An 11,630-nucleotide genomic window follows, 5' to 3' on the forward strand; every position below is an offset into this window, starting at 1 on the left:
TCAAAAATCATATAAAAGAATACGAGTCACTCCGTCCATCCTCAGAGGAAGCAGACGATGGTGGAGGTGTCCCTGGCCACTGGAGGGTCCTGGTCTCACTGTCCAGCAGCAGTCCTGGTCCAAGTTTCCCCTTAGGACTTGTAACTGCTTGGTTTTACGCACAGTGCTCTGGGTGCTGTTACGCTTCCCTGTTCTGTGGCAGGGTCATCAACAACACCGGGTTGGCTGGGCGCTTGGGACCTTGAACGCCTGCAAGGAAGGGAGTGACTGGCCTGGTGCCCAGGAACCTTGAGGGCGGTAGGGAGGGGTAGAATAAATCTGTTTGGTTTGTCTTCTTGGTGACAGGACCTTCAGGGCCTGATAATGGGCAGACAGGGAACAAATACGTGACCTGCTCAGTCCCAGAGAATGGCTGCTTGCCTTACAAAATGGTGTTAGTTATGCTAATAGGACAAGGGTTAATGGCTTTAAACTGGAAAAGGGTAGATTTAGATTAGATGTAAGGAAGAAGTTCTTCACTGTGAGGCTGGTGAGACACTGGAACATGTTGCCCAAGAAGCTGTGGATGCCCCATCCCTGGAAGTGTTCCAGGCCAGGTTGGATGGGGCTTGGAGCAACCTGGTCTAGTGGAAGGTGCCCCTGCCCTGGCGGAGGGGGTTGGAACTAGGTGATCTTCAATGTCCCTTCCAACCCAAACCACGCTATGACTCTATGCTCACTACACGGCCAGGGGTGGGGAGCAGGGGGTACCCTTCGCTCCCCACCCCCTGACACCATCATGGCACCAGTTACATTACCTCAGAAAAACGCCCGTTGCTGCATCTGTGGGTGGATTCGCACTTTTTTTTTTGCGTGCGTGCTTGTGGGCAAATGGTGAAAGACACCTGGCGGCTCGAGGGGCGCCGCAGCCCCGCGCAGGCCGCTCCGCTCCGCGCCCGCCCGCGCCCGGCCCGGCCGCGCTGGTCGCTATGGGGACGGCGCCACACCGTAGCCCGGACGACTCCACCGGGTCGGGCGCGGGGGGAAGCGGCGAGTCCCGCCCCCGCCCCGGTGGTGCCGCCCAGGCTGGCGCCGTGGCGCATGCGCGGCGTCGCGCAGCGCAGTCGCGGCGCAGCGACGTCCCCTCCCAACCTGCCCCCCACCCGCGCCGCTCCCCCCGCCAGCCCCGCCATGGCCGAGCCGCGCTTGAGGCAGATCAAGATCAAGACCGGCGTCGTGAGGCGGTGAGTGCGCGCGGGGCGGGGGAGGGCGCCGCGGCCGTCGCTGGGAGGCTGTTGGGGGAGGCCGAGGGGGGTCCCGAGGGGGCGAGCGGAGAGCGGGCTCGGCCGGGCTGCGGGCTCGGCCGGGCTGCGGGCTCGGCCGGGCTGCGGGCAGCCCCCGCCGCGGCCCTCGGGGGCTTCGCCGGGCAGGGCGGAGGAGCCGCCGGAGGCGCTTCGTGCCTTGTCGGCCGTGCCTGCTGCGGGGCCGGGGAGCGGGTGGCGGTGCTGTCGCGCTGTGCTGGGCGGCCGGGGTGTGCCGGCGGGCGGCCCTGGCACAAGTTCTGCCGTGGCCGCCGGCTTCTTCCACTCGCGCACCGCCCTCAGGAACAGGCCTTTCTTTCCCGAGACGACAGTTGAGGCGGCGGGGGGAGGGGCTGTTGTTCTGCGTCGTTAGTGATTCTGAGAGCCGAGGGGAGTCACGCTGCCCCGTCAGTGTGCAGGGCGGTCTCTTCGGATACCTTGCCGAGGCATGACGTCCCACCTATTTCACCAAAACAACTGTCGAATGGGTTGTTTCTGATTGGAAGGTTCACACCGCAAAGCCGATGGTAAATTCATCACCCGAGTCTCGATTTTGCCTAGTTTTAACACGCTCTCAATTTTTAAGAAAAGCTGCGGTTTATCTGCCTGCATCCCTCGTACTATCACTGTAAACACAAGGCTTTGGCGTTAAATCTTTGGTCACAGTGGGGTTTGTTAAGGCTACACCCTACAAAGAATGCGCTGACTCAGGCGGAGGCAGGAATTAGTACGTGCGCCAGACCAGGATGCTAAATAGTCTAGTTCCATGCAATGAACTTTGTATTACGACTTACCTAATTTCAGTTAGTAAAAGTAGTTAGTAAAAGACTAAGATGGGCACATTTTCTAATACCTGATTAGTTTTAAAAGGTTGGACTTGAAGACTAGAAAAGTAAAATGGATACAGCTTTGTCACACTGTTATGCTAGATAAAGGCACCTTTGAGTTCCTAGGCTCCAAATGGGAAGCAGTTCTCAAGTACTGCCACAAGTGAGAAATTGATTATATGATTGTAAGGTCCTGTTCCTCATCACTGTGCAGGGCGTGCAAATCATGAACTTGTGTGTTACTTTTGAGCTAGAAAGTTTTAGTGGCTTGGTGACTGCCTTTTGTTTTGGGTCCCTTTCACGATCTGTGTTATGGTTACTGGCTTTGCTGGACAGGAACATTGTAAATGTCCTCTGTACATTGTAAAGTGGATGGTGTTTTGTGCCAGTTTTTATAGACAAAATATTCTGAGGTCTGGGGAAACTAGCATTACTTAGATTAACATTTTTTCAGTCTTTTTGCTAGCTGACAGTACACCTTACTTGTCTAGAGACTTTTGAGAAAGCTGTTGTATCTAATAAGACACTGTTTTACTTTTGTAGAATTTGTAATTTGTAGAAGTTTCACTACTGGCTTATTGCTGCTGTTTGATAGTTTTACTGAGAGAACTGTGTGGTAATACTGAATACCATTTCAGGTGACCATTGCTTAATGACAAATGTTCACAGAAGTTACCTGAACAAGCTTTTTTTTTTTTTTTTATGTTCATAGATTAGGAAACAGTGAGGAGAAAGTCTTTACTAGGCAATAAGACCCCAGCAGAGCTGGTGCAGGCCTGCATGTTCGCATGGTGAATGCTGTATCATGTGGCTATGTCCCCTTGGACCTGGAAGTGGCCTAATGATGCCAACATGCTTATGCAGATAATTGCATGTGGAGCTAGCTCAGTGTCTGTATGCCACTGTCTGTAGTGCTTCTAGCTCTAAGATTAGCTTGCATGTTCTTTTTCTCCATTTCTCTGCTTCTGCAGTTTAAGTGAGTCTGAGAGAGCTGAGAACAAGAGATTAAAATTTAGTAGTGTTTGTTGTCTTGTGTGAGCAATTTCTTTACTGTTTAGTGTGGCTCTTCTGCTTGTTCGCTTGGTTTATGGAAATCATGGATGCTGGTTTTTTGTTACAAGCTTGTTGCATCCAAGTTACAGAATAGGTTGCTTAAATTCCACTGGATATTAGTGCAGTTACAGTGATACTAACACAGTTCAACTTATATACAGTTAAAATTAACATACACAAAGTTTCTAATGTTTCTACTTTGTTTCTAGTAGCACCCTTTTCCTGATGTTAGTCTTATCTTTATGCTGCCCCTCTGGGTCCTAAGGCCACTGGCTCAATTTGGTAGTGGGGAGGGGACAAGTTCAAGCAAGTCATCAGCATCCCAAATCCTTTGTTGAGATGAGTATGATGTTGATTGTTTTGTAATTCTCAGAGTCTGCATTTAGAAATGCATATTAAAAAATCCACATCTTAGTTTTTCTTCATTGCTTTGCACTCCACATGTTACCTGAATTTACTGTTTATGGTGTTTTACATGTGTTGAATAGTTTTTCTTTGTTATCCTAAAACTGGTTTTAGCTGTCTTTCAGGGTTGCATTCATTTGACCAATATTTGACTATTGGTGAGTTGCTTATAGCATTGGGGCATTTCACAGCACCTTACTGTACCTGTGTTTTCAAGAGCTCTGTTATCATCCCATGCTCCTTCTCTCATCAGATCTGATCTTTTATGCTGCTTTTTTTATTCTAAGTCAGAGATAGCTCATTTTGTTAGTAACAAAAATCAATATAATAGTGTTATACCACATGATTGTACAAAGCTGAGCAAAAATTAAAACAAAGCAGGTAATTGTCACCTCGTCATAAAAGCAGTTACAGTTAAACAAATAAAAAAAGTTCTAGGCTGGCCACGACAAGTCCAGACAAAGTCTGACTATTCCCGAGAACTATTTTGTGAATAAAAATCCTGTGGCCTCTTAAAAACAATGCTTAATAAGTTACGGTATGTTTCAGGGGTACTGTGTAGGTGGCATTCCTCTGAGTGGAAACAATCGCCGCTTGTGACAGGAGAAGACTTGTTGTTGGTCCATAATGGTTTAAACTAATCTAAATCTGAGAGGCTGTGTTACAGCCTCCTCCTTTGTGTCCTGCACAAGGACTTAGGTGGCCACCCATCTGTATATTTCAGAGAGCTGATCCACTGAAAAATAACTAGGATTTACTTCAAAATAATGTTTTTGGGTTGGTTTTTGGGTTTTTTTTTTGAGGCCTGCCTGGACCAGTTCACCACACAAATGTACATGTTTCAGGGCTAGTACAAAGAAAGGGATGAAAACGTTTGAGGAATTGGTACAAGTGCAGTCAACAGGATTCAGATTTGCTTTTGAAGAATGGCTGTGTGAATAAGCAAGTAGACTTAGCTTGCGTTTGTTGTGTGGTAACAATATGCACATCTACAGTTACTCTGCAGCAGCTGGTGTACTGTAAGTAAAGGTAACTAAAAAAAAGGAGGAGAGGAGAAAAGGAATTTTATCTTACACTCCCTGCAGTGTTGACGATACAGCAGCAGCTCCCGCTTCTGTGCTGCTTGCACACAGATACAAGAAGAGGTATGGCTCTGTTCCACTCCACCCTTCCTTCTCCAACTAGAAGCTTAGTTATGTACTCTCTACTACAGTGGGCATGCATGTGACTTAAGTCAACTTGGGAACATTAACATTGTCCTCTTAACTTTGGACTAGAACAACTATAGAGGTATTTATTCCTCATGTGTGAGAAGACTCACGTAGAGGCTTATTACACGTGCCATAAAGTGACTGACTTAACACTTCAATTAATTTTCCTTAGTTTTTTCTGCATTTGCAGTTTAGAAAACTACATTGAATTTCACCTGTAATACTGATTTTCAAGCACGTTCAATGCTCAGGCTATAAAAGCATATAAAAAAAGATAAGGGTCAAGAACCATTAGGATGGATTGAACTTTTTTAACATTTCATTTGTCTTTTTTTAATAATCTGCTGTAGCACATTCTTTTCTCTCATCACTTTTTTTCAAACTAAGAACAAAGCAGCTGTTCTGCTTTGGGATTTTTTTTAGCTGTATATCATAAATTCTTTGTGTACACCTCTCGAGACTGTATTGTAGGTCATGGGTACTTCACTTGCCTTCATGTTTCTTACGTTGCTATGTATCAGTGAAAGAAATTTAAACTAGGAATGGGGAGAACCTTTTGCTTTTTTTGACAAATCTAATAGCCAGGCTGTTGGTGATTGCATACTTTCATTAGTTTGTCAAAAAAAGTAGCTTTGAGCATGAATAATAACGTTTGCTGTATTTGTGGTTTATGTCTGTCCTAACAAGCAATAATTCTGGTTTAATCACTTCAAAATAGTCTTACTGTCAGTAAATCCAAACTCAGACAGCCTGCTGGGTAGTGAGGGAATTTGATAGGAAAAAAACCTTCTAAAAATATCTTATTCTCATTTTAGATTTAGAAAAACTACTGCAAACAAAGTAAGTTGGGTCATGTGAAAATAGCACTGACATTTGCCCATAGTTTCCATCTGATTAAGTGGAAGTGACACCAGTAGATTAGAATGAGACTAAGACAATTCACATTGCAATTGTGTTAGTTTAACTTTAACAATCTTTTAACACTCCTGTTTAAATGTGGCTGACATACCATAATTACAAATCTACAAGCCTTGATTATAGAATTTTACATCATGAACCTATGGGGAAAGTGTATTGATTTTTGTGAAGCAGCTCTTTTTTAAAACCACCTTTCTAAAACTATGGAATCTTCCCAAGATTGTTCTTTTGCCTGTCGCACTGGTGTTGATACTGTTTTTTCTCTTTGTAAAATATCATCATATTGCCAAGCAATTTACACTCTGATTCCCGCTGTCCCCCTTATATGCCCCCACGCCCCTGCCAAGCACAGAAAGTTCTGCAAGTTATACAAAACTGCTGGTCTGGTTTTAAGTATAAATTTAAACAATTCTTTTAAATTGAATTATTTTACTGGTGAGTTCAGGATACATTTTGTGCAAGTGAAGTATTGCAGAATATGCAGATATTCCTTTTGCTGTATGTTGACTGTATTGCTAATACAAGCACAAAACTAGTTCATTTTCTTGGTTACTCAAGAAACTTACTACTTCTGGTGTAAATCACAAATTTTCTCAAACTTCTCTCCACCATGTGAATTATGGCCTCTTTCTTGCTTGTTTCCCAATAGCCGTAGGCACTAGCTCTGATTCTTAGCATCAATATGTTGATAAGAAACTCACTCATGTCTCCTTTCTTTATTCTTGTTATAATTAGAAGATTGTATGCAACAACTGCTTGTTAGCTCAATTAATGGGAAGGGCTGGGATATCTTATATTATACGGGTATTGAGGAATGATCTGCAGAGTTGCTCAGCTATACTGAGTCAGCATGATAAAGCGATTTAATGTGTGTACACTGCACATCCAAGAGCTCAGGGATTCAGGAGGGTGAATATATTGCATACACTATTGGATACAAGTTGACTCTATTCAAATTAAATAACCCTTTTCAGAGTGCAGGAGCATTGTGCATCTGTTGTCTAGGGTTGTCACCAACTCAGTCCTGGAGTCTTAACTTGGGTTCAGTACTAGCCAGATGTGGTTGTTGTGGTCCAGAGCTACTTAGATATGCCTTCAGTACCCTCTGTAGTGTTCCTGGCATCAGGATCAGATACAGAAAGTCCTGAGCTGGCCCTGCGTTTGAAGGCTGCTTCAGCCTTTGAGATTTAATAGCTTAGTCTCTGTCCCACATAAAAAAAAATGCTTCATGTGAACTGGCTGAGAAAAGAGCACACCGGCACTTACATAGTGCTGCATTAACATCTGTGGCATGTATAGTCACCAACACAGGTAATTAGTTGAAGAGTAATTGCAAGTTGACTCTAGTCACCAGAAACAAAACTACTTGTTTGAAGGGGTTCCTATTTCCTTGTGTTTTTCAATGCATGCTTTCTTTTAAACTTCAGGAATACCAAACAGTACCCACACATATCTTAAAAGGCTGTGAGAAGAGCACAGTGGTTGCTGTGAAAATTGCATAGTGTGTTGTTGTTTTGGGTTTTTTAAGTGGTTTTGATTTCATTTCATTTACCTTTTGAGCAGACCTAAACACTGGTTCCTTTTTAGAAGTATCTCACAAATTTAAATTAGTAATGGTCAGATCTTTAAAAGATTGCCTCCTTCTCATTCCTTCCTCCATCCCATTACCTCTCCTAAAAAAAAAATCAAAGCCTTTCGTGACATGTATGATTCTGGCATCTTGGGGTTTTTGTGTTTACAATTATATTCTGCCCCCTGAGGCAAAACTGTCTTGTGCATGTCCATGCTGACCATAATAATGTATTGATGTCATCATTTGAATTGGCAAAACTATGTTGCACACCAGGTTTATCACCATAGGTGTCGGTAGTGATGCAATATTATTAAGAAGGAAGGAATTTTTTTTTTATTTGGGCAAGAATATATGCAAAACTGTGGCTTTGCAACCTTAAATACTTTAAGCAGTCTTTCAAAAGTTTGGAAATACAGTAGTTCCAGTTGCTTACCAACCCTAGTTTGGTGCCATTATACATACATGTAGTACAGTTGTCTTGGTTTTGATTGTACATACTCTTTTCATGGCATGGAGCCATCTATTGACTTATGTGGATAAAATAGGTAAAAATAATCATTTTGTGCTGAATTGGAATGTGGATCTATGGGAAAACTAAAAAAATATATTAAATTTATGGTAGTGTTTTGTATATGGAAGATGAGTTACAACTGCACTAATAACCATAACCCACCCTGGCTTGACTATGAGTTAAGTATTATTAAATTATATGTATCATATACGTGGAAATCTCATTCAGGATCAGGAGGTCCATCATATTTTCTTTAAATTGTATTAAGTCTCTTTCCTGATGCATTGTGAATTCCCTACACATCTAATATGACTGTAGTTCTATTTAATTTTGCCCATTACTGTAACACTTCCAATTTGGTTATCCCCAGTCAGGGGAAGGGCAGGGATGGGAGGAAGTAGATTCTATGCTTTTTCTCCAAAACAAAGGTCTTGACTGAAGATGATGACTCGGTTATATAGAAGGGAAATTGAAGTGGAGATCTGTGGTAACCCCAACTGTTGCCACAACAGAGGCTCCATTTCTTGTTCTTCCTTCTAGAGAAGTGAAGTTCTCAGGCTCCTTAGTATTTATAACTTTCAACTGCTGTCCTGTTCCATTCCATTCTCTCCTGTAATTTTTGCCACTGCAGAGGCTTTTCAGGATGGGCTGATAAAACTTTTAACTTCTCTTTAATGCTTGTCTTCAGTCCATCAGAAATGCTCTTTCAGCTCTCTTGATGGAGTAGCCTTTCCCTTCTTTGCCCCCAACCACCCAAGTTGCTTCTTGCAGTACCTCAGCAAAATTTTTATCCCCAGCCAGCATCTGCTTTTTGAGTAGTCCATAACTTAAGAGCTTTCATCCTGGTTGCATTATTCAATTCTTCCATTCCTCTGCCTTGCTCCATGCTTCCAGTGGCTGCTGGCATTCAGGTATGCCCTAGCCAAGCAGACTTTCTCAGCAGGGCAAAAAGGGGAACTTCAGTTGTTGCTATGGCAAGGATTTAAAAAAATCTGTAGGAATATATTGCAAGAGCAGGGAAATACCAGTGTTGAGGCAAAGTCGGAATGTGAAGCCCCGGAGATTCAGAGAAATCTCTAGTAACAGAGATGCTATAAAGATGTTCAAACCAAGTAATTTTTTTTGAAGTCAGAAAATTATTTCAAGTTAAAAAAACTGTAACTTATTTTCATACTTTTCACAGTAGTAATCCTTGATAAAAGCCAGGCTTGCAGAGTTAACCTGAAATGTCATGGTAACTCAGTTCTGTAAGCTGTAGATACAGGAGGGCCTAAAAATTATGCATATACTTGTGTATGGTTACATCTTGCCTCTCAAAAGAGAAAGTTAATCTTTTAAGATGATTTTGTCACTATCAAGAAAGTGAACACATAAACTTGAGATCCTGTCCAAATCAGAGTGTAGTCACTCACTGCTAAGAAAATATGGCAGTTTGTGATAACTGTGTCGAGAATTTCTTTCCTCCTTCCTTCATCTTCCTTCCTTGACTTTTCTTCTTAGGCCCCAGTCTGTAAGGTGTGTGCTTATGTAGTCTTACCCAAGAATGTGCGTAAGCAATTTGCAGGTTTGGGACCTGATATTTTAAGCTCTGCAGGTCATGATTAGCACAGTGCCAATGCTACTGCAGTTGTTGAATTACTTGTGCTAAAATTGTGCATGGTGTTAATACATGGAATTTATTATACTATAACAACAAAAAAACCTGTACCCTGTACAGTTACACTAGTATGGATTTTTAGGTTTGAACTAAGTCAGGATAGATATTTCATTATCTAGTCAATACATGCTGTCAGCTTTGGGTTTTCTGTGTGCTTAGGCTGAATCCATGGCATATTAGCATATACCATGGTTAATAGTAACATTAATTTTGAAGAGATGCATGTCCTTTCAATAGCGAAGCTATTCAGTAGCAAAATTGAGAAATCCCCTGTCATCTTCAGAGCTCCACTGAGCTTGCTCAGTCCAGCCGTGGAATTGTTTCTTGTGTTGATTTTTCTAATGCTGGAGAGCAGTCTTTATTTGGTGGCTTAAGCACATAGGTGTCATTCTAGCTCATGTAGAACCTGATTTGTTGGCAATTGCTGGAGGCTAGGGGAAACATATAAAGAGTAGTAGTGTGTGCTTGCTCTGTCCTTGTACCATTTTACCGTTTTTATTCTAGGCAACCACTAGTAGTTCCTGCCTGTGACTGTGGCTCAGGAAGGTGGAATTTTTTGTCTACCTAGTAGAGAGGATTTTTATTTCACTATGCAATCAGAAAACTCGTGAATACTTTTCTTCATCTGTCAGCCTTCAGATAAACTGTGTGCCCTTCTATGATCAGAGAGGTAGATCTGCTTGCTACTGCTAATGATGCAACTACAGGAGATGACGCTAGCGTTGATGTATAAGGGTAGGAACATATGTACCTTTGGGGAGTGAGAAGGGAGGGGGATTTGGGGCTCTTTCAGCAGCAGCCAGAAGTTAGAACAGTCTAGACCGCTTGCAGCTCTGCACCCTGAACAGACTAGGAGCGAAGTCCATTGAGAAACCAGTGTCATGCTAAATTCAGAGGTCTCATTTCCCTCTCCCCCTCTCCGGTTTTCTGGTCTCTGATGCTAGTCAAACCTCTTGCTGAGCCCACTCGATTTGCTTAACGCAGGAGAAAAACTGTCAGCTTTCTTTTTTTTTCTTACTGTGTTAATCTCCTGCTGTTTTGGTGAACTGAATTGGCTCATGGAGAGATTGTTTGAGCATTAGTGCTGGCGGAGATGTATGCTAGGGCTGGGGGGTGGACAAGACCTCTGTTCAGCAGTGGTCAGCTTTTTGACTGTCTTGAACCATCTTGTGTTACTTTGCTCTTCAGCTTGGGAGCTGAAGTGGGGGAGAGAAAGCAAGTAGAAGAAGATAGATGAGGAAGTAAATCATAACGGTATGGAAAAGGTAGTTAAGGAACTACTTTTTTTTTCTTCTACCTTAAAATTCTGTCAAGCCCTTTGAGCTCTTCTGATTTAGTCTGCAGCTTTAAAGTAATAAAACTGTGGGTTTTTACCCAGAACACACAAATTGTGAAATTGATTAAGTGATGTGAAAGTCAAATGTGTAAAGATTTTAAAAGGGCAGCAGCCACAGCCAGGACCTGACTTATTGTCTATTAAACATTGATGGTTTAGTTTTGTTCTTCAGTGTTAAAAAGTCCTTAACTTGATTTCTAGAGGCAGGTATATCACAGGAAACATCACTTTAGGCTTGATTTGTTTCTTTTTACTCTTCCCCTAGTAGTTAACTACTGGCTGGCACTGGAGACAAGGTCCAGAATAATTGGATCTTATGTTTCTACTTTTTCATTCTGAAGGACTGAAAGAAGCTAGTAAAATACTATTATTTTGTTTGGGTTATTTTTCCCTGTTTCTATGGGTGTAGACTTCTGCTTCAGGGTCCATGAAAAATAACCATGGAAAACAAGCTTGTTGTCAGTAGATTTAAACCAGGTATGTGGGAGTCTTTGCTTCCATTGAACATTTATGTGGAGTTCTGAAGGCTGAAAAAAGCTATTATAAAATGTAGGAGGTAGAAATAAATGGACGCCTGTAAAGTTGAAAGCAGATGACAGACGACCCTTTATTGCTAAAACACACATATTTATAATCACATATGCTGCAAAGTCATTGTGCATGCACACAATCATAGAATATGATTGGTTATACCATCTCTGTACATGCGCATAAACATAAGGCATAATTGATTATACCATCTCTGTACACACGCATAAACATAAGGCATAATTGGTTATACCAAGTAAAACATGCGAAACTTGTCTCAGTCTAATTGGTCAAGATAAACTGCCGAATTGAGGTTCTTTGTGCCAAGTTC

General features: G+C 42.4%; 1 protein-coding gene across 1 annotated transcript in view; it reads left to right on the forward strand.

Annotated features, from left to right (window-relative positions):
- The first annotated feature begins 1,072 nt into the window (after positions 1-1,072).
- The window catches only part of TBCA (tubulin folding cofactor A), a 34,311-nt gene continuing 23,753 nt past the window's right edge, over positions 1,073-11,630 (forward strand). The window contains exon 1 of the mRNA XM_075019631.1: positions 1,073-1,223. Coding sequence (XP_074875732.1) covers positions 1,081-1,223 — 143 coding nt within the window. The 5' untranslated portion in view covers positions 1,073-1,080. The remainder of the gene's footprint in view (positions 1,224-11,630) is intronic.

Source organism: Buteo buteo, chromosome Z, assembly GCF_964188355.1.
Source record: "Buteo buteo chromosome Z, bButBut1.hap1.1, whole genome shotgun sequence".
NCBI lineage: Eukaryota > Metazoa > Chordata > Aves > Accipitriformes > Accipitridae > Buteo > Buteo buteo.